The sequence below is a fragment of the Zonotrichia albicollis genome, chromosome 7 (genome assembly GCF_047830755.1).
Source record: "Zonotrichia albicollis isolate bZonAlb1 chromosome 7, bZonAlb1.hap1, whole genome shotgun sequence".
NCBI lineage: Eukaryota > Metazoa > Chordata > Aves > Passeriformes > Passerellidae > Zonotrichia > Zonotrichia albicollis.
Window position 1 is genome coordinate 39,307,170 of NC_133825.1, and position 23,411 is coordinate 39,330,580.

General features: G+C 44.5%; 1 protein-coding gene across 1 annotated transcript in view; it reads left to right on the forward strand.

Annotated features, from left to right (window-relative positions):
* The first annotated feature begins 81 nt into the window (after positions 1-81).
* Positions 82-23,411, forward strand: part of SORCS3 (sortilin related VPS10 domain containing receptor 3) — a 262,386-nt gene continuing 239,056 nt past the window's right edge. Inside the window, exon 1 of the mRNA XM_074545187.1 lies at positions 82-819. Within this exon, the coding sequence (XP_074401288.1) occupies positions 223-819 (597 nt within the window). The 5' untranslated portion in view covers positions 82-222. The remainder of the gene's footprint in view (positions 820-23,411) is intronic.

Sequence of the window (23,411 nt, forward strand, 5' to 3'; positions counted from 1 at the left end):
TTTTTTTTTTCCTGGTCATCGTCTCAGAGGCTGAGAAAGAGTCAAGAGAAAAGCGAAGAAGAGAAAGAAGAAGAGCCAGAGAAAGAGGCGCCTTTTGCAAATAATAAATATTATAATTAGAATCCGGCCCCTTTCTTCCTAAAAAAAAAAAAAAAAAAAGCCCTAAACGCAGCGCCTCATCCCCCCTCCCTCTGCAAGCCCCCCGACTCGCTCCGCAAAGGCATGGAGAAGGGGACCAACTGCTTTCCGACCTGCCACACCATTTTTCTCGCCTGGACATGGTTCTTACTTCTCTCTTGGTGTTGCACCGGCGCCGAAATAACTTGCAGATCCTGCTCATCTCCATCGCCCTCCTGGCCGTCCTCCTCGTCTCGCCTTAGGCAGGAGCAGCGACCGCCGCCGCCGCCGCGAGGATTACGGAGCTGGCCGGGCGGCCGAGCGCGGGGCTCGCTCGGGGCGGCGGCCGCCGCGGAGCCGGTGCCGGGCGCGGAGCCGGGGGGCCAAGCGGGGCCGCGGGGAGCGGCGCTCCGCGCGGCGGGGGCGGGAGGCGGCGCGCCCGGGAGCCGGGGCCCGGCGGCGCCGCGGACCCGCCGGAGCACCGAGGGGCGCCGGGCGCTGCCGGCCGGCGGCGTCCGGGGAGTGCCCGCGGCCGAGGGGCAGCGCGGCGGCCGCGCTCAGCCCCGCGCGCCCCCGGAGGATGGGAGAGCGGCGCGGCCGCGAGGGGCCGAGGAGCCGAGGTTGAGCAGCACCACCTTCGCGCTCACCGGGGATGCGGCGCACAACCAAGCCATGGTGCACTGGTCCGGACACAACAGCAGCGTGAGTACCGCCCTGCACACCCGAGCAGACCCCACCCGGTCCGGTCCGGCGGCGCTTGGCGGGGAGGGAGCCGGGACAGCTGCGGGACGGGGCTGCGGGGAGGAGAGGGGTGCTGGGCGGGCACCGTGCCCTTATGGCCAGCGGGAGTGGGGCACGGAGCTATGTCCGCAGGAGAAAAGTTTTCCTGGGGAAAGGTGAAGGCGAGTGGGAGCACGGTTCTGCCCCCGCCCCAGGAGGCAGAGCCGTGATCCCGGGCAGCGCCCCGGAGGGCCGGGCTGGCCCCAGCGCTCTGCTCTGCGCTCCCGCGTGTCCCGTGTGCCGCTGCCCTGGGGACCCCCACTCTCAGTCTCCCTGTATGTAATAAACACCGTAGCATGCTTCGCTGCCTCCCTGCCTGGCATGTTTGATGCACAGGGCTGGTGGAAAAGCCCTCCAGTGCCCCGCTGTGAGTGCTGGAGGCAAGAGAGATCCCATTAATTCATTAAGGGGTGGAAAGCCCCGCAGCACGCCAAGGAGCTTTGAGGGGAAGCACGTAGTGCGAGCAGAGTGGAAAGTTTGTAAAAAAATCCGTGTCATCTCGGGCCTTTTCCCCGAAGTCAATAATAACGAGTCTCGGAGGTGTCCCTGGAAGCCTGTGGGACTGTGTGTGTGCGTGTGTGGAGGGCACGTCCCAAAAGCCCACACGTTGTGCCATGATAGTGCAGGACCCTCCCTCACGCCCGCTCTGCAACGCCCGGCAGGTGGCTGTGGACAAAACTTGAAGTTTCTTTTGACTTGGTATCAGAAATACCATTCCTACTCTCATGTAGTGTGGGAACAGATGTAATTTAAAAGACTCTGGGAAACCTTTATGTCTGATGACAATATTCCCATTATTCTGATTATTATAACTTGTCACTGCCTTGAAAATGCCTCTCTTATTGTTTTGCCACTATTGGAAATGAATATAAAGCAATTAACAGCATAAAGCAGATTGGTTGCATTTTCAGATACATTCTTCATGGAACTTACTAGCCATGAAAAAGCAAATTGTCTACCTACTTATCTGTGTCTCTATCTGTGCATCAGCTATAGGTTCTAATGTGCAATTCAACTATTTTTTTACTTGATTTTTTTTGTCAATTTATTGCTACTTAGGCAATAATTCTGACAGCAATGTAGATGTTACTTTGATTTAACCAATTTTTAAAGGCAGTTGTGTTTGCCAGACATGAATTTCACTCTCATTAAAGATGAAAGCAAACATTGAAGAGAAAACAGCTGTATGGTATATTTCAACACTACACTTGTCTCTAGAACTATTTATTTTTAACATAACATGCCATGTACTGAAGAAAACAACCTATATGCCCTCTCTTGTTTCATTTTGATGCTGAATCAAGGGGCGTTGAGTAAAAGAAGCTTAAATGCCTCCCCCATGCCTTCCCAGCATGGATTTCCAATAATTTTGAGTATTTTTGCTTAAAGTAGCAATGAAAACTCATTCTGTAGGCATTTGCAGGGGAAAGAAAGGTTATTTTTTTTTCTAAAGCACAGCTCAGAAAGTGATTTTCACAAAATTCACTCTCCTCAGTTTCTTTCACAGAAACATGCTATTTAAATAACTAGATTCCTTCTTCTTTAAGTGACTGAGAAGGGTAATGAAAGAAAATATCTTGATTGTTCATGGCATGCCATTAGGATTTTGCACCTCAGGATACCATGCATTGAAAGCTTCCAACTCAAAAGCACAAGCTAAAGCAAAAGACTGGTGTTTATTGCCAGGGTGGTGTTTGTAGGAAGGGGAAGCAAGAGTGAAAATAAATACTAATGTTATCTTTTTGTGATTTTCCTAATATGAGGTCTAGCATTCTGAGTCTTTTTGTCTCCTGTCTTTTTCAGAAAACATACTGCATTTAGTAATTAATTGGATTTTTTTTAACTGTGTAGAGGGAAAGTTATATGCTTGAACCTGGGTTCTTTCATTAATTAACAGATAAGGCTGAATCCAATACTTGTTTTTCTGCTGCAGCTCAGTTTTAACCTAATTGTACTGTTGATGTGTCCATGGCACAGGAACATGAAGCAATTTGCCCAAGGTCACTCAAGTAAACAGTTTGGCTTCTTTTGCCAGCCACATTGGTCCCCAGCCCCACATCACAAAGCATAAATTTTCTTAGGTCACAGGAGATGTAAAGCAGCAGGAAAGTGTGTTGGAAATGGACAATAGATATTAACTCATGTTATGATTATGTCAGTTGACCTGGTAGAGTAGGTAGGATGTGTCTGTGTGTTATTGTATTCAGGCTCCCAAAGCAGTAAAGAGGCAAACAGCTTGCTTTTACCAATTCTGTTACTTGAACATACTTCAAAAGCTCAGTTTTTGTCACTTTTGTGTTATTAAAAACATGATCAGTCAAGTTTTGTGCATTAGTGGTGGGGTATTCCTGAAAACTGCATGGATTTGTAAAGAAGATCTGCAGACACTCCACAAAAGGGAGGTCTTTGCAGCTGCTGGACATCTTGTTACCTATAATGCTAAAACCCTCTGCTTCTTAATTATTTTTATTTTAAAAGCAAGTGTCTGTGAATCTCCTATCCCCCTTTTCTCACGCATCCCTGAAATCACAATTTCACTTACTAAAACATAATCCCTTCCAGGCAACAAACTTTTGTTTTCTGTATTGGCAGCTAGTGAGGTCAGGATTATGATAAAGGCAAAAAGCTGGTGAGATCAGGGAATTTGGGTTCTCTGCTTTGTCCTGCCCACAGGCTTTTTCTGTGACCTTAGGAAAGACAATTAACCTCTCTGGATCTCCTCTTCCATGTTAAACGAGGATAGTACTACTCAGCTACCACAAAGTGGTGGTGTGGAGCAGAATTCATTTCTGCTTTGTACAATACCTGAGGATCTTGAAGTGAAAATCGTTAAGAAAATACAAAAATGCTAGTCTGTGTAGAAGTGAGGTTTGTGTTCTCTATGTTCTTATGGAGGGCACTTGGTTTAATTCAGTTGGTCTGATATTGGAAAAAGCAGACTTCTATTTGGGCTTCAAGTATCAATCTGCCCTAATAGAAGCATTTATTGAGCAAGGTCATGAAGCTCTTGAGGGACCTTGGAGAGATCAGATAAAATGTTTTCTTGCCAAGGCTTTTCTAAAGAAAGGAGAATTTTTAGTGAAAAATACTGTTATTCCCAAAAGATCTGCAAACCATTCTTTTTCCAAAAGCATTCCTCTCTGAACACATATGCTGTGTACAAATTCAGTGAACAGTTTTGAGTCTAGACTTGTTTTCCCTCTCTAGATGTTTATGTTAGTGCATGAAATTTTTCCTTGTTCTGCTCATCAGATGCTCTCTCCAACCTCCTTGTGAAGATGATCTGATTCCTCATAGGATCTTTTCCTCCTTCCTCTCTCCCTGATTTCTAGAATAAGGATGTGCAAAAAAAGATAGCGGCACCTTTAATGCTCTTACAGTTTTAAATCTCACTATCTCATTTCTTGATAGTAGGTTTTCCAAGAGATTCCAAGAAGCTACAGTGAATAATACACAGTTACTAGGATTGCTGTCCTGGTGTGATCACTGGTGGAATGGAAAATGGGAACTGTTTTTGTTACGTTTCAGAGCTGTCCCTCTGATGAAAGCAGCTGTTTATAGAAAGTACTTAATTTTGTTCATGCTTTTTCCGTGATGCAATTACCACAAATTCTGTGGCATTGTGGCTGGCATTGATTTTTTCCATATGAGAAGAAAAGATGCACATTTCTAGCTTTCTCTGGAAGGCATTTTCAATCCACTATCTGTGGAGATGCTGCAGCTATGATCACTGCATGCTTTAGCTATCCCATGTATATATGCTTTTGCGTTTTTTAGTAACCAGAGGGCAAACTCCACAAAAACATTGAATATTAAGGGTTGGAAGGAATCTTAAAGATGATCTAGTCTCAATCCCCATTGTCATGGACAGAGACATCTCCCAAATTCTAGCATAAATTCTCCCAAACTTCTGGAATAAAGATGAGAAATGCACTATAATGCCCCAGTAAGAGCAGGAGAGGGCATTTGTCTCAGGCATGTGTATATTGCAGGTTGCTGCAGCCAGACCAAGTTCCTCTATATCCTAGGGGCTGGATTTATCATACTACATGAAAAATGTCAGCAATGCAATTTTTTTATCTCATTGTAGTACAACAGTGCAGAAGATAAACCAGTGGAAGTCTGGTGTGCTTCAATGATGCAGCTGCTGCTTGTGCAAACCATGCAGTTGCATGGATGCTTACAGCATGATCCAGGCCCTGAAAACTGGGAAAGTCAGGATGAGAGCTGGTCAGACACTGGACTGGGGTCTGGTTTTGTCTTGGCAGCCATGCTGCACTGTTTTGTCCAGTTGGCCTGTGACTGTCATTTCTAGAGTTAATGTGGCTTCAAGATTCACTCCAATATGAGATGCCTTTGGGACAAGATAATAAAGAGGAGGCTAATAATGCTGCAGTAACTTACAGACATTGCAAGTAGAGTTAGAAGATGCAGCTTATCTTTTTGGTTGAAGAGGGATTAATATTTGTTAACAGCCTCAACATATGTCATACTGGACATTAGGAAAAGTTTCTTCTCAAAAGAAGTGCTGCAGCAAGGTACCAGAAGGTTTTTGGGGATTTTCAATACTCATGTAAAGATGATGATCTGTTGGGAACCACTCTGCTCTGGATGGATTTTCTTTACCTCCTACTACCACCAATCCTTTTTCTTTGCCCTGTCAAGCTCTGGGGGCTGGCAGTGACAAGCAGGTTGTGCAAGTTCTCCCAGTGAAGCCTGTCTCTTCCGGGAATGATTCCTCTGAATGCTTTTGGCAGGGTTCTGGTGTGATCTGCTAATGTACTGGTGGTTGGATGCTGAGACATTACTCACTCCCATGGAGCATTACAAGCTGGGGAGGCCAATGGGATCATTCTGTGCCAGGTAGTTTTTCGTTAAGATGCCTTGCAATGCGGTGTGTGATGGGCACTATTTGCAATTCCAAATAAACTGCTATGCTTGGAAGGGAGGAAGGGAAATCTTTAGGCAGGCAAAGCTGTATTTAGTTGTCAGCCACGGGCAACTGCTCCAAAAGTCCAGCTGGATTTCAGTCTAAAATGTTTACTCCTAGAATGCAAAAATGGTGAGAGAGCAACCACATTAATTGCGCTGCCTTTGGCAGATATTTTAATTTCTATTCTAGACTGTTTTGTTCTCAAATAGCTTTTGAGTATGCTATGGTCTTGTTGCCATTGAAGGTAGGCCAACTCTGGCAAAATGTCTTTATGCATCTCTGTTTTTCCTCTACCTTTATTAATGTAGCTTGCTACTAAAGTCCTTCTCCAGTACTTTGCCAATCCATTTTTAATTAATGTTTAAATAGAAGATTGGAAGTAAAAATGAAATCAACGTGGCAACTACTTTTGTGGTTGTGTTGAGTTAGTAGACCAGGGAGAAGGCATCTGGAAAATACTTTTTGTGTTGTTTCTCTCCAGACTGGTTTTATTGCAAAGTCAGTTTGATGTTTGGACCTGGGTACTGTTTGTGGATCTCAGGAAACTGGCAGGTTCCCTGGGCCGTTTCCCTGTCTGGCACAGCAAACTATTGATGTTCTTGTAGTTCCAAGCTCAGTAACAGAACTGCTCCTGTCTGAGGTGCCTATCAGCAGCTTCTCTTCAGACCTCAGTACTCAGACTTTGCCATGATGCCCTAGGACTTGTGGCTAAGCTTTCAAAGTGGATTAAATGCAAACAGAAACAGCTATGTGATTCTTTAATTATTTTTTTTTATAATGGAAAACATTCATTCAATTAGACGATGAAGTCTTTTGAAAGGGGGTTTGAGCAGATAATTTATGTTAGGCAGGAGAGATTTTTCTCAAAAGGGAGGTGAGATGAAACAAATATTTTCTTGAAGGCAAGGCTGTAGGGAGATGAAACTTTCTGAGAGTTTCCAAATTTACAGCTGTGTTTGTAGTAGGGATTCTATAAGACTTAGGAGACCAGTGTTGTCTAATGGGAAAAGCACAGGTTAAGGGCAAAGATCTTTGGTGTTACTTGCACTGAAGAATACTGGAATCCGGTCTTGCAAACAGTCAAGAATTGACTCAAGTCATACTTGTAGTATCATGCTCCTTGAGCTCTGTGGATGTCTGTGGGTAGAACAGAGAGCAGTACATGCTTACATCAGTCAGCACTCGCACACAATTCCAGATTCATTCCAGAATTGAGGGCCAGGCCTCATGGTTGGGGCTGCTTTGAGGACATTGCAGGGGACCTGTCAGTTGTGGAGTTAATGCTTGGGTTTGGTTGGGCTCTGGCCAAGGTTATCTTCCATTGAGAATCAGGTTATCTTCCATTGAGAATCTGTGTTTGAATGTGTCGAATCCAACCCACCTCAGTTGAGACAGTAAATTAAACGACATGTTCCTTGTGAAGCACTGAATTCTAAAATTGCAGAAATTCCCCAAAGCAGGAAAGTATTTGTTTGGATCCTCAGTTTAAATTGATACAAGATTGATCTAGGCTATTTTACTCTATTGGAGAATTCAACCTGAAGGATCCTAAAACAGTGGAAAATAAGATTGAGAAATGAATACAGAGGTGAGGAAAAATGGAACAGTACAACAAGGAGACCTGTGGGCCCTTCACGTTTTCTGAATTACAGCCACAGGATTGTGGGTAGATGAGTTTTTTCCTCTCTTGTGCACAGCCTTTCACTGTCTCTTGTTTGGCTGGGAGAGTTTGTTACTCTGTGGGAGTTTGACCCACACTGCAAGCCATGTTGGACACTGCTCTGGTGACATAGTTGGTGGAGCCCAGCAGGAATTTTAAGCTGGAATATCCCTTAGCTGAAATATACTTTGCTGCAGTTACGCCTTTGCATACAAGCTTCCTGGTTTGCTTAAACTCTGTGTAGGAATCCAAAGTAAAAAATTTCCTAAAACCTAACTTCTCCTCATGTTCAGGCTGCACCATTGTTGTTAATATTTTCTGCATGCAAAAGGGAGAGCATGGAAGTTTCCTTTCCTGCCTTTATGGGGTATTATGAGACTGAGGCAACTGAAGAAAATTTGCTGCATGATTGTAAAATGTGTCTGTGTGGGTGTAAACATATTTGATAAATAATCTGCCATGGAAACTTTAGGGTCAGTTTCCAGCCTTCATAACCAGTGGAGTCGCAGCATGCAATAAAAGTAAGAAATGATGGATGCTGAGTGATCAAATCTCACTTTTGTTCCTCCCTGTCAGTGCTGAAGGAGACCTGATTGCTCTCCCATTGAAACGAGTGGCACAGCCCTGACACTGAGATTGTCACGGTGTTTTTTCCCCTTTTTATTCCAACATGCGACAAAATCGCCAGGCATGCAGCTCTGCAGGGCACCACAGAGCCTGCGTGCCCCAAACAGCACCGGTTTTAATTAGCCGGGCGTGCTGCGGATGGGCCCCCGGGCGCAGGCCGAGGGAAGGGCGCGGGCTGCCGGCCTGAGGGAAGCGAAGCCGGGCGCTAGAGGGAGCGTGGGCCTCTGAGAAAGGGAGCGAGCGCTGCCGGAGCCCGGACTGCGTGCTGGGAGGGCAGAGGCTGCTGAAATGTGGGTATGGACACCCGCTCGGAGTCACAGGCTCTGGGAAACTCCCGCTGCCTGGGATTCCCTCTGCCAGGGAGGGAAGAGAAGAGTCCTGCCAGGCACTCGGCCGTGGTGCAGCGTTCCGCCATCCCGTGCAGTGATGCTGGCTCCCTTTGCGCTGCCAGGCTTTTCCCTGGAGGAGGTTTTCCCTGTGCCAGGGTCTCTCATCTGCTCCGTCCCCTCCAGCCTGAATCGTGCCTGTACAACCTCCGGCATGGCTCTGCAGCTGCCGGCGGCGCTGCTACTGTGGGCGAGGCTGTGTTCGCACCGTGCAGCCCGGGAAAGCAGCGCGGCCGCTCCTGGCTGCACCCTCCACCTCCTCCTCTCCCCTGCCCCGCTGTTGTCCCGCCGCTCGGGGCGCTGCTGACAGAGCCACCTCCCCGCCCATCTGCTCCCTCTCCGCGGGGGAGGGCAGGAGAGCTGGGCTCCTTCACTTCTCTCCCTGTGCCTGATCCGCAGAGGACGCGCTTGCCCTTGCAGGTTCCTGCCACTTGGCACTCTAACTTTTTGACCAAGCTGAAGGGTGTTGCACAAATCTTCGGGTTTGTGTTCATCCTTTCTTTTCTTGTGGATGTGGAGGGATAGAAAGAATTGGAATTCTTACCAGGAAGCATGGTTGCACATGGTTGCACTAGCTGATCTCTTTGGGACTAAAATGTATGTTTGGGATTTAATAAAAGCTAGGACTGAGCAGCTGCAAAAAAAAAAAAAAAAAAAAAAAAAGGTCAGTGATGGGCTGAAGAACTGGGATGCTGGAAGCAACTGCTTTGACACTGCATCAGTCTGTCACATGGGTACTGCTGGTACATCTTCAGTGGTGCTGGTGGTTGGCTCCTGAAATGGGTTGAGCCTCTCCTGGGGATTTGGTGGAGGACCCCAGTGAGGGGTTAATGGAGCAGAAGTCTTGGTACAGAGCTCCTGCTGACTTTCAGGGCAGAGAGAAACTTATGGGTTGAGTTCAGATGTGCATCCTTGGGCACTGGAGGAGAGCAGGCTGTGCAAGTTATATGATTCCAAGTTATCCCTCCAGTGGTAGCTTACACATAGCATGGTCTGTTGATCCAAAGCAGAAATGGTTTCTTTTTCAAGGCACCTAAACCACAGCTACAGCATCAGCACTGAGGAGTCCTTAATTTTCTTAATTAAGTGTTCATGTTGGTTTTTGCTGTCCTGCCTGGAAACTCCGTTCCTTTAATCAAAAGGCACAATTGCTGGTAGTGTAGCATTCTCAGTCTGCTTATACAGCATTTCTTTGTGGGCAGGTTCAATGTACCCGCCTTTCCCTTTAATTAATTTCAGATTATCTGCATTACTTGTTCCACCTCACATACTGCAAGTAACAAAGCCTGCCTTTCTCAGTTACACTGAGGTTTTGTTCTTATGGCTCTCAGCTTTCTCTGGCTTTTAAAAAAATTATTTATTTGTGCTTTCTGTAGTGCTCCTGGAAACAGGCAATAAACTGGTTTGGGGAGATGGAAAAATGACCCCCAGAAAGGGGAACTAGGCAGGTCTAACTCTGCAGAATGAGATCAAATGTTAGATGATAAAATATTGAATCATTTGAGAATGCTGTGTCTTCTGTAGGAGATTCTCATTTTCTTTCCCAAAGACAAAGTTTAACAGTAATGAAAGTCGCTGCCCAGTGAATGCTGTTCTCAGACAGGCTGGAATGAGCCAGAGTTCTCGTGTGCTCATCCTGGAGGAGACAGGGTGAGAGGCTAGAGCTGATCCATCGAACCTGTCAGAACACAGGAGTGAGTCAATATATGTGTGAAAGTGTTCAGTTTCACACCTCGTGGGGAAACACGTTGTCTAATGCTGCACATTTTTCCCTGAGAGAGTTTGCTGTAACATTTGTTGCCCTTGGTACCTAACAGGTTTAGCAAAACTAAGCCTGCTGTTACCTGTGTTTGTCAAAATCAGCTGCATGGGAACACCTCAAAGTAGAATGGGAGGGGACAGAGTGGATCTTCCTGGGCTTTTTTACATCTTTTATAATCACTATATTGTTTAAAAAAAATTGGTTTTGAAATGTAGGGGATGCTATGCCTACATTTATGTGTGAGTAAGGATATGTGACCTGATAACTACAGAATTTGTATGTAAGTACATAATGAGAAAAAACCTACATGTCATGTAGCCAGGGATGATTTGGGGCCATAGTCTGATTTTTCCTGCTTTTCCTCTGTTCCCTCTCTATGCCCCCCACTGTAACTTGTGGGCTCTGATGCTATTATATGGTACTGCAGGTCCCTTCCTCCTCGTTCCTTTTCTGTGGCCTTTGCACGGTGGCAGTGGCTTGGACAGGCTTTGGTATGAGTGAGAGTGAAGGTTTCTCTGTGCCTGTCACAGCTGGGTTTGGAACCCTTAGTTACACATCAGGTTCCTTAGGCTGAGCATGGTTGTTGGTGTGCTGGATTTGGAAATTTGGAACTCTCCTAAAGCATGTGTCCTCCCTGGGTTCAGCTCTGCTCTGCTCTCATCTGCAGATGTCACTGATCAGGAGATGGGAGGAAATGGTGGTAAGGTAGAAAAGAGCTGGCAGTTAGTTGGACTCTGTCCTTTCAATCTTTTCTGTCTTGAGCTGAAAGCATTTTTTTTCTCTTTGGGAAAAAGTCCCAGTGGAGTTTTATGGTTTTAAGAGAGAAGTAGAAAACTGTGTTTAATGATGAACATTTGGAACAGGGGAGGCTTTCTCCCTACCCAGCTGTATGTACAGCGCCTGGCACAAATTTTGTGTCTTTAAAGGATGATGTACATGACACAGAAGGCAGAACCTTGCCATTTGTTTTTGCCTGCATATATGGAAAGTGAATTCCCTGAAGAGGAGGCAGCATGGGCATTCCCTGCCAGCTTGTTTCTACAGAACATAGATGATCAGTTGTGATGGGGCAGATGTGGCCTTTTCTGTTGCTTCTGACTTTTTGACACCAGCCTCTGCCTGTCCCTGGGGTGGCACACTGGTCAGTTTTGTGCCTGCTTTCTCTCTCCTGAATATGGGGCCAGAAGGTGTTTTGCTCCTGTGATTGTCCCCTGTGGTGAATTTTTCTTAACAGTGCTGGCTACAGGGATGCTGGTAGCTTTTTCAGGTTCATTCTTTATTTAAATTCTCTGCCTCCAGGGGCATGCTTGTGCCTGACTTGTCCTAATGCATTTTCCTTGGGCATCCTTCTGCTATGGCAGCTCCTGCCCAGGGCATGGACAGAAAATGAACCTAAGAGATGGAATTAGCACCAGAGGAAAAAAAATCAGTCCCCTGAGCAAGGCATGCACAGCCACTGGGAACTTAAATAGTGTTTGGATGATGTACTGTTTTGTGCCTAAATCCTGCCGGGGGAGAGGGAGGAAAGTGATTATTCAAAGTCAGGGGATCTGACTCCCAGGAGTCTGGGACACGGTCAGTTCAGGTTAGAAGTGCCATGGCTGGATGATAGTTGGAGTTGTCTCAGACAAGAACTGGGCAGAGAAATGCTGTCAGGAGGCTTTTCTCCTTCTTGTTTAGGCTGAATGGGTCATTTTCACCTGCCAGGGTGCATAAATTGCTGTCTTGTGAGCTAAAGCTTTAGACCACTGACTAAATGGCCTGTCCTGCCATTAACTGAAGGAAGAGGAAGGATGTCAGTAAATGCAAATTAGCCTTTCAAGGGGTACTGTTCAGCCCATGTTAGTGTTCTAAAATTCACTCAGGTTTATGGTGATTTTATGCTGATGTTGAATCAAGCTCAGTAGAGCTTGATTTCTGCTAGTGTGGGCAGGACCCAAATGTGAATAGTTCTGTGTGCAGCCTTACCTTTGCCAGTGTTGGTCTTTAAGTGTCTTTATGTACCTCCTTATAATTGTGCCCGTGACTTTTTTTCCCCTCCCATTTGTCTTGTATTTTCTTTTCTATTGTCCTGAACTTGGGACAGTGAAAATGACTTATCTGATTGTGGGGAACATGACTAAATCTGTGACTTAAGGAAGGAAGACTCAGGTACTGCTGTAGTGTGGTCAAGTCTCTTTCTTTCTTGCATTGTTGAGAATCTTGGATGTTCAAGAGCACTAGCATGTGCTTTAGCAATAAAAACAGTAATGTTAATTGTGTTAATTGCCTACCAGTGATTTGGACACTGGAGGGCGAGAATTGCCAAGCTGGAAATTGCCAAGTCTCTGTTCTTTTGGAATATTTAGAATAAAAATCTCAGAGTTAGACTGTATCCTAAATGCTGTTGGCCTTGTTCTGGGAGAAGACAGGTATCCCTTCCTAGTGCACAGTGTCTCTCAAAGTCTTTTGTGCCACTGTGAGCTCTCAGTGCACTGTTTCACTAAATATCTTCCCTGGGTAAATGTTTTGAGACGTCACCAATACCTGCCCAAATGGAAGTTGGAGGGAGGGAACTGTTTGTAATAAACTAGCAAACCAGACTTGTAATCATTGTGCTATGCTGTACCCATGAGCTGGGGCTGCCAGCCTCTTCTGTGCTTGTTTTAGAAACAGCTGCTATGAGGAAATTTTTTTTTTTTTTTGGCTGGGTAGATAAAGAGTACACAGACTTGGCCAGACAGACCAAGTGCTGTGAGTGATCTCTTTGCCAGATTGGAAATGGTGTTCTGGATCTCTCACTTCTGCTTGGAGTAACTTGTCACTGGAACCCTTTGGTTTGTCTTTTGTTCCCTCTCTTTAATAAAACTGCTGTGCTTGGTTTAAATCCTTGCTATTGCAATAAAACCTTGATAAGGACCTTAGCTTGATGAAGCAGGAGCTCCTGCAGAGCAGCATGTTTTATTTCAAGGGCATATTTTTCATCTTCACGATGCTGAGTAGGGCAACAGTAATACCTTCAAAGTCAATGCTGATACACTGATGAAATGTCAGTAAGATGAGAATTAGACCCACGTGCCTTCCCCTTCTCTGGCAGCTGGCAGGCTTGGACAGGATGGAATTTGAAAGCCTCTTCCATCTGCAAGACTGTGCTTCTACCTGTGTTTCATAACAGACACCAACCAGGAGTGCATTAACACAGTGATAAATTACCAAGTGTCAGAAGCCATCAAGCTGCCTGGTGAAGCAGAGGTGTCTCCTGGAGAGACACCAGGAGCAATCCAGGAATGCAGCCCTTTAGAAGTAGCTTTGAGTGATGATGAGGGCTTCACTTGCTAAGTTCCACCAAGCAGTGTCCAAACAGCACATCAAACAAAAATGAAGCTTCTTTACTGCCTTGGTAGAGGCCACTCTGGCTTGTGGTGTGGCATATTCTCTTACTACTTTGCTTATTGCCACAGCTCTGAATCAGTTTCACAATTCCATTGTTGGCTGTGACCTCTCTAGCTGTGCTGGTCCTTCACTGGTCCTGGGTTTAGGTTCCCCTCTAGCTCAGGTCCTGCTGACTTGTCTGACTGGGGCAGAAGTGCTTTATAGGGCCTTGATGAAAGCTGAGAGAAATATTCTGGGTTTTGGCTCAGGAGTTAAGGCTCCTTAGCACTTGAGGATGAATGACTTAAAGCACAAACAGGCAGTGCAGTAAAGGTGGTGTATTTATTACAGCAAGCTCCCATTAACTCTTCTCCTTGACAGGTTAAATATCTCTAGCTGTTCTTGTCCACTGTCATATAAGGTCTGACTCAAAGCCAGTGAATTCTTTGCATTTCTATTGACTTTAATGGGGTTTGGATATGTGCCCAGGATCATAAGATCAGATGTGCTGGACGAGACCAAAAGTCCATCTATTCCCAATGTCACACTGCTCTGTGGCACAGCTGTATTTGGCAGTGAATTGTATCTGGCACCTCTCTGGAATCAAGAATATGCAGTACAGAGAGCTCTGTAAATAACTGACTGCTTGCCTTGCTGTTTTTGAGAGTGTGTAGGCTGGTTGGCAAAAGGGAAATAATTTGGGTTTAATGCCACCCATCATCACCCTGATAGGTCTCCCCAGGTTTTGACTTGGACCAAGCACTGACTTGCATTCTGGTTTAAAAAAGACAAACAAAACCAATCACAACCAACCAACAAAATAAAAACCACATCTCCCTAAATTTTAAGGAATTGTTGAAAGAATTTTTTTAATGGAAAGGTGATACTTTTATTTTAAAAGGTTAAAACAAAATATTTATTATGTAGTTATGAAAGCAAACTCAGCACAATTTAGAAGATACCAAATATGCTGCCCTTACTAAATTGCTATTTTACTGTAGAAAGTCACACTTGAAGATACTGCTCCTGTGACTTTTTGTGCTATGCTGTCTTGGTATAAAGTCAGTGAAAAGAAGGTTGCAGGTTTATGTGCTCTTGTTGGAGGAAAGCAGTGATCTCTGTGGGTAAAAATCAAGATTATGGTGTCTGATGCAGGACCTGCTTGTAAGGTCATGTTGTTTTGTGTTAATTACAGGAATTACCTTGCTGACGTCAGCTGGTAAGTCAGCAGGGTGGATACTCACACACTGTTCTGGAGGTGGCCAGAAAATTACAGTTTAGAGAGTTTTTTGGTTGTGTTTGTTAGTTTGTTGGGGTTTTTTTGGTTTGCTTTTTTCTTTTTGAAGACATTTTTAAGCTGAAAGCTTCAAGCTGAAATACACATATGATTTTTGTTTGTCCCTTTGTCTGGGTTTTTTTAGTTTTGGTTGTCATTTATTTAATTTGTAATATGGGTTTCTTAACATATTTTTGCTAATGATAGCAGTTGATGGAAACTAAAATCAAATTCCCTCTTCTTCATCCTGATTTAGAAACTCATCAATTTATGGCTGGGGAGGCTGGGTGTGTTTGAGAATGAAGGGGGAGTTACACTTCAGATCTAAATTACTTGGTCTCATTCCTGAGATACAAGAAAAACTATGGGGGGGAGGGGAAAGTAGCACTTGCCAGCAGAAAGTTGGAACTGAAATGAAGTCATGAGTGCCTTAGGGGTAGAGCTTTCATGTAGGATGGACAAATGTGTGGGAACTCAACCTTCAGGCTTTATATCAACCACTGACAAGTTGTTTCCCTCTGTGCCTCAGTTTTCCCACCTGTGAGAGGTCAAACCTGACCTTGTTTGCAAAGTCTTGGGGGAGGGACTGGTGGGAAGCCCTGGATAAGCACTGTTATCTATAGCTATTGGCAGCTGAGGTCTGGACCAACGTGCCTTTCTTTCTCCTTCCCCCAGGGAATCAGATCCTGGCCACTGTTCAAGGCAGGCAGTAAATGCAAACAGTTCTACTGTATTTTTTCAGTCCTAATTTACTTGGGTGGCAAAAACAGCATAACAAAGTTGTGAAACCTGTGGCCTGTTTGAATGTGACCCTGTCTGTCTGCAGTGGGTTGCAGTCCAAGAGCTGCTGCGTAGATGTTCCAGTTGAATTCAATTTGTGGTTTGCTTTTTGAAACATAATTTCATTTCCAAGTGTAGAAAGTGTACAGAGCCGAGATTTGTCCTGGTGCTGGGAGGAGAGTCCTAGTCTGATTATTTAAAATGAATTAGTTCTGATGAAATATTTAGCCTTTAAACAACACATTTAATGCAGTGAATTGCATTTTATTTATTAATGGCTGTTGCAATGAGATTTGGAGAGAAATTCTGCTAAAACGCACTGTTGTGATACTGCCAAATATAGTAATGACTATAATATTTTGTTGAATTATTAATATCCACTGTGCCTACAGAGCTACATAAGCATCAGATTTCAAAATTGCTTTTATCTGAAGACTGATATTTCGCCATTGTTTTGCTTTTATTTTGGTGTTTTTTTCAGACAGTTTCTAAAAAGATAATTAAAATGATAAAAAGAAAGCAGGAAGGCCAGTCAGGTGTTGCCACTGTTGAACTCTTTTTTTTCATTATCAAAGCACCCCCAGGAAATGTGTCAAAGATTATTTCTTTCTGCCAGCACCAGGTCTGTTTGCAAAGAGATTTCTTGTATGGAAAGCCTGCAGTGAAAAGGAAAGGTGTGTGTGGAAGGCAGGCACAGGGCTGAGGACATCACTGCTGCTTTAGCAAAACAGCCTCGTCCACTGCCACCTCCCCTGCTGCCAGGGGCTGCTCTGTACATCTCATCCATCCCTGAGCTTATTGACAGAGAAGGATAGGCAGAGCACTTTTAATCTCTGTGGATCAGATTTGCTGCCTCTAGGACAGACACTAATCTGTCAGAGCTTGGGCTTCCAGCCAGTGACTCTTCTCCAATCAACTTGTGGTGCTGGCCCCGTGAATGATGGCAAATTCTGTCTGTGGGACCCCAGTGCCCACCTTAGGGGAGTTGTGCCTTACCTGTTTCATTTCACAGGGTGTCCAGGATGTTCCTGGATGTTCCTTGCTCCTGGATGCTTGGCCTGATGTGATAGTGTGATGGTTTGGCCATTGGTGTCCCTCAGCATTGCTGTGTCCCATGCCAAGGAACATTTTCAGACAAACTCAGACCTGGTTTAGGGGATTGGGTAGCCCAAGAATGTTTGCTTTTGGCCCCTTGTCTTGGGGAGAAAGGAAATTCATCCAGATGGAGATAGACCCTGATGTTCCAAGTGGTCTCTGGACCAATAAATAGGCCTTAACTTGTCTTACTTTCTAATATGGGAATAAAAAATGAAGAGCAAGAGTGACATGAAGGTAAAGGTCTCTCTTGATCTGGTCTCTTGTTTTTCCACTGTTTCCTTTGAATTGAATACAAATTGTCTGAAGTCTCCCTGGATTTTATCTGGAGTCTGTAATACCAGTACAGGATGGTGAAGATGTGGGAATACACCAAAGAGTTTGCTTATCCACCTAAAGCTATTGCTCTAGAAGCATCCAGTTAGGCCACATGTCCAGTTGCCCCTTGCTCTCTTGTGTAACATTTTTGGTTGCCAGGGATCTGGTGAAAGCTTGCAACACATGCTTGTTTATTATCAGCAACCATCAGATAATCAGTTTATTATCAGTGTGTTTTCCTCCTCTTCCCAGTTTATTTAATTTTCCAGTTGAAGATGTCTATCCAAAAGAAGACTTTCTGCATATTTGGGTGTATCCTGAGGTACACTGAAAGGTCTAATTGTGAGTCTGCAGCCAGAGATGGTGTATTGGGTCTGGCTGGGATGGAGTTAACTTTTCCCAAGGCAGCACTCCTGGTGCTGTGCAGGAGCATCTGTAGCTGGAAAGGTGTTGGTAATAACACAGAGTTCTGGCTATTGCTGAGTCACCCCCAACTCCCCAAAAGGATGGGGTAGGTGGCAGTGGCATCCTGTGACTCCTGCCATCCACATCTTTTTAATGCAGGCTCCTGCCCTGTCTCTGCTGTGCTGTCTATAGCCATGGCCTGGGGAGCTGGTGTGAAGGAAAATTGCAGGCTTTATTCCAAGGATGGCTCCTGGGAGCTTCCCGAGGGGTTCCTTGTGTCTGATTAGTGGATCAGCCTCAAATCAGCGTCTAGGGAACAATCAATGCACTCAGCTGGGCTCCCTGGCTGCTGGTGAGAGGATGCCCTGCATCGCTGGGGGATTTGAGTGGGGCTGCTAGAATGCTGCAGGGGTGAGAGGAGGCAAGTTCTTTAGAGGGTTAAGCGATGATTCAGACAGCTTAGAACAGTCCTGCCTCAAAGCTGTGCACAGGAAAGGAAAGCACTGGAGGGCTAGAGATGGCTTCAGGCTCCTTTGGGTATTTAGCCCAGAAAGAAAGTACAATTTCCTGCCTGTCCTAATGATCTCTGGCAATTATCTGCCACCTTCTGGTGAGACAAGGGGGGATGTAAGGGAAGAAGGGAAGAAGAGGAAGCTGGAGTCTTAGTAGTGGTTGGGTGGTTCAGGGAGATGAAGCACTTGGGAGCCAAGCTGGAAGACGGGAGCAGGGAGGCCAGATGACAGTGAGGAATGAGTCAAGCAGTGCTACAGAAAGTAGTGTCCAGATCAGGACTCCCCATGTCAGCAATTTTTGGGCCAATGTCTTTCCCAGAGAGCTTTCATGTCTGGGGGGGGGAATGTGGTTCTGTGATGTACCTTTGGTCTACAGGGATAAATGTTCCTCCATGGTGAGGCCATGGTCCTCTCAGCTTGCTCCTATTAACTACATTGGCAGTGAGCCATCAAAATCCACTCCAAAGTACTGAACTTCTTTCACTACACATTATCATGGGAGAAATATTGAAAGTCATGCCCTGTTTAACCTCAGAGAAGTTTCTCTGATGGTATCAGACATATGCCCCAGTGCCTGCACAGAGGAAGGACACAGATACTTGGATTTGTCTCATTGGCTTTGCAGAGCTTGATAATCTGTTGTGAGGAAGAAAACCACTTCAGCTCAAACAGGCAAAACTTCATAGTAAACAAACTTTCACTTCTGTGCAGGGGGCTGTCAGAGAAAAGTGATGGCAATAAATAGATTAATTAGGTTTCATAGAAACATAGTAATTGTATTTAATCTGTCTTGAATGTAAATAGAGGGATCCAAGGAGATGATGTGCTGAGTGAACATACCATTCTTGACTCCTATAACTGCTCCAGAGAGCAGAAGCTTCCTTCTTGCTTATTTGCACACTTGTTTCTGGTGTTTGTTGCTTACCTTTTGCCACCAGAAATTGGCAGCCTGCTTCCACATGCTAGAAGACAGATTTTGCTTACTATTGCAAGATACTGTGATGTAATTGTGACCACCCAAGGCTTGGTCTGAAGCCCTGCTGCCTGAAAAAATAAACATGAGCTGACTTATCTTTCTTTAGCTGTCACTTGCATTGTAGTCTGAGGCTGTGAAATGCATTTATGTGGTGATTGTCTCAGCAAAGATATCATCCACCCATTTTTTCTGAATTTCCAGAAAATGTCTTGTTTGTTTTACATATTGATATGCACATTACTCTGAATGTGACTGAAACAAAGTGATTCTTGCTTTCTAGTTTTCCCTGCTTAGATTGTGAAGAGAAAATGGTCTGCTTGCAGGCATGAATTTCTTGGGAAGAGGAGAAAGCACCATCCAGTTCTTTGTGTGTATTCAGCTGAGCCTGGTCTGGATCGGGTGCTGGGGGATGGCTATGTCCCTGTGCAGTTCCCTTGGCGTGTGGTAGAGCTGCAGCAAGCCCTGAGTCAGGGGATGAAGCAGCTCCAGAGTAGTGGTCACTGCAGTGTGACCCATGCTGCTGTTCCCCTCTGAGTTACACATTCTCTTTCAGTGGTGTCATCCTACTCTTACTTAAATAAATCCTAATGGACTACAGTGTTGTAATCTTTGCTGCAGTCCCAGCTCTCTGGCTCTTCTCCTTTCTCTGCAGCACTCTTCTCAGGGGTTCCTCTTGGGCTCTCGACCCACCCCTATTTATCTCAGTTACCCTCACGAGCCACAGCTGTTGCCCAACTAAGGACCCTGCAGCTGCAGCTCGTTTGGAGTAACCCAGACACACACACAGATCTTACAATACAACATGTATTCAAGCCCCCACATTTCCCCCTTTTCTTTTAACAATTTCGCAATAACAATATACATACAGTTCCAGCTCTCAGGCTGCCACAGCTCTCGGCTGTCTTAGATGTAACCATAGAATATATACATAACCCTATACAGTCCCAGCTCTCAGGCTGCCACAGCTCTCGGCTGTCCTTAGATGTTCCAAGGCTCTTTTCCTTAAAGGCCATATTCTTGCAGCTTTCTGCTGCTACAGCTCCTTAATTCAAAGGCCATATTATGTTCTACAGTCCCAGCTCTCAGGCTGCCACAGCTCTCGGCTGTCCTATCTTTTACAGTCCCAGCTCTCTGGCTGCCACACCAAAGTCCCAGCTCTCAGGCTGATATTCCAAAGTCCCAGCTCACTGGCTGCTATTCCATAGTCCCAGCTCTCGGCTGCCACAGCTCTCGGCTGTCCGGGGGAATTCCATACCTTCTCTTTCTCGATGTTTGGCTGCACGTTCGTCTTCACACGGGGTCACCAATTGTTGTAATCTTTGCTGCAGTCCCAGCTCTCTGGCTCTTCTCCTTTCTCTGCAGCACTCTTCTCAGGGGTTCCTCTTGGGCTCTCGACCCACCCCTATTTATCTCAGTTACCCTCACGAGCCACAGCTGTTGCCCAACTAAGGACCCTGCAGCTGCAGCTCGTTTGGAGTAACCCAGACACACACACAGATCTTACAATACAACATGTATTCAAGCCCCCACACTACAGTCTGTGGAGAATTTGAAGAATACAAACTACTGTCTCTGTTTTGTTCCAGGGAAGAGAGCCCTGGGTGATCTTGGGCTTCCTTGGTCATGTTCTAATGATTACTGCTGTTGATGCTCATAGGAAGTAAACTGCAATAAGGAGAGTTAATATTTTGTCAGGAAACTGTGTATTAAAAATTTATACCACAGTATTTTCCCCAAAATCACTTGTACTCTGTTTGCAGCTGGAAGAAGAAAGAAAATAGAGGAAAGCAGAATGAAAATCTTTCAAAATGCTTTATTAATATATTGTCTGAGGCGATTTTGTTTTCAAAAAAATATTTTTTTCACGTCTAAGTGACGTCATTGACAAATGTTAGCCCTGCTAAAAATTTTTAAATTTTTTAATATGTAGCTGTTTACTAGTTTTATGACAAATGTTAAATTGAGTAAGAACTTTCACTTAAAGATTTCAACTGCATGTACTTCTACTTTTAAAGTGAGAATAAAATCAATATCATGAGTCTGTATAAGACTCATGGGAGAGGAGAGTGATTACAGAATTACTATTGACACAGTTTTCAATCAATTCTCCAAGAAAATTGAAAATTTCTTGAAAAGTTTCAGCTTTAATCAAAGGACTTTATGACAAAGTACTCTATGAAAAATATTAGGAAATGGAAATTAGGAAATTGCTTTGATTGTTTGTTTTTGTTCAGTGCTAGAAAAAATATTTTAAATATTTTGAGCAACTTTAAAAATTGCTTGATAAATATTTACAGAAAAAGGGAAAAGGTTGAAACTTGAAATAGGAGGACAGATACTTTCCAGACAACTGCAGCCATAGATAAATCTGTCAACATTTATAATCTGAAATAGGAAGTTTAAATATCAAGTATCATGTGCTGAATTCTTATATTGAACTGCCTACAATCAATCCATAGGGTCAACTTTTAAAATGTCAGAGGTTTAAATGTACGTGTTGACAGGAAGCTGAGATTTGCTTAGAACACTCTTGTGCAGCCCAAGATACCATTTTCCCCAAACATGGTGCTTGTGACCAGTCAGTCTTGCTGGCAACATTTCTGAAGTAATTGGCACTGTCTTTATAGACTCTTAGTGTGGCTGCATTTTGGGGCACTGGAGCTGATTCTCCATTAAGTTTCAGCTGGAGCCTTGCCTCTGGTAGTTTTGGCCTTAGTGGATTTTTTTTTTTAATTAAATGCTGCTGCAAGAGAGGAAATGACTTGCTGAATCAGATGAATTAATGATTATTTCAAAGGAAGATCTATTTGCTCTTGAAAGTCCAGAAAGAATTCAGCATCTGCTTTCAGAGCAAGGCTGCACGAATGGATGAGGAGAGACAAAGAATGATCAGGGTTTGTGCTGGCACAGAGGGTGTCACCACAGCCCATGCAGACACACCACCTCTGCAGTGCTGGGCTTTGAAAATGGCCCCTCTTAAATAAACAGCCATCTGAAAAAGACCTTTAGAGGAGCTGAGAGTGCAGCTCACTCATTAGTGAGCTGTCAGCTGGCATCAGGATTTGGTGCCATCTCCTTGTTCTTGGGCGTCTTGTTATCATAAATCTCAGGGACTCCTTGGAAGGACTGAGGCACCCTGGTCTTTTGGGAATTATGTCCACAGGTTAATGCCTACTTTGAGGCTGAGATCAGACATTTTTGGGTCTGGCAATGATGATTCATTGAAAGTGAAAACTGAAAACTTTATGATGAAAGGAGATAAAAAGGAGAGGAGAAAATATTGCAGTAAAAGAGTTTGCCCAGCTTTTTGGGTTATTTTCAGTATTACTATTTACTACATCAGTAGTTGAAAAGTCTGACTTTGGATCCAGTCCTCTCTACTTGACTTCTTGTGGTGCTAATGATCTCTGCTCAAAGAACCTTTAGTTCAAGCTCAGCATTCTGTGAATGAGATCCCCCAGGCCTTGACCACCAGCTCTTCCTAGTGCTCTACAAAACATAAAAGAAGAAAAAAATTCTTTTCTCCTGGGTGATGGGAAAAGAGCTGCCACTCAGATATTACTCAGTGTATTGTGGGCTGTGCACTGGAGGAGTTGAACTGCTCTTCTCAGAGTCTCTCAATGTTTAAGAACACACTGATTAGGAGCAGGTAAAAATAGCAGTGTAGGAGGTTGCTCACTAAAAGACTCCCTTAAGTAGGAGGAGAAAATAGAAACTTTGCTGATTATCTACATATATGTATATATATACACACACACACAGACAGCCCCTGCTAGGAAACTCTGCAGGGAGTTGGATGTGCAGCAGCTTCTCGTGATCTGGAAGTAGCTGGTTGGATTATCCATGAAATGTGCTTTGTTACTGCAGTCATCAGCTCCAATGTGTTTTTCTTCAGGATTTTTACCTCATTTCCTTCCCTAGTCTCCCAGAACCCTTTTCCCATCCCTAAAACATTTACTTCAGGAAATTGTCTTCCAAGAAGTTCTTCCTTGTTTAGTCTGTGCAAGAAGCATGTCCTGTGCCAGCCTCATCCCAATCCTTGCCTATATGTGAGTTTTGTGCACTCACATCAGCATGTGGTGGCTTTTTCAAGCAGTGCTGAATGATGCCATGGGGCAGAAAAAGTCCAAACCCTTAAAGATGTGTGCTCTTGGGGAAGGGATCTGTTTGGGCTTCTTAGGACTTCAGCACACTTCTAACTTTTCAGAACCATGGATGTATTAAATTTTATGATGATTTAAAATTTTTTTTTACCCCTACTTTTTGTCTGGGGTAACTAATTCTCTGCATAGATCTCTAACAGTTAGTTTTGCTCTCTGGTGTGTGACAGATCAAAGTATTAAACTACAAAGACAGCAGAGATTGTGTGCTGCAAAGCATGGTCCTCTCTCCTTGTCCAGCACTCTGGTTTTTAATGTGGGGCAACTACTCTG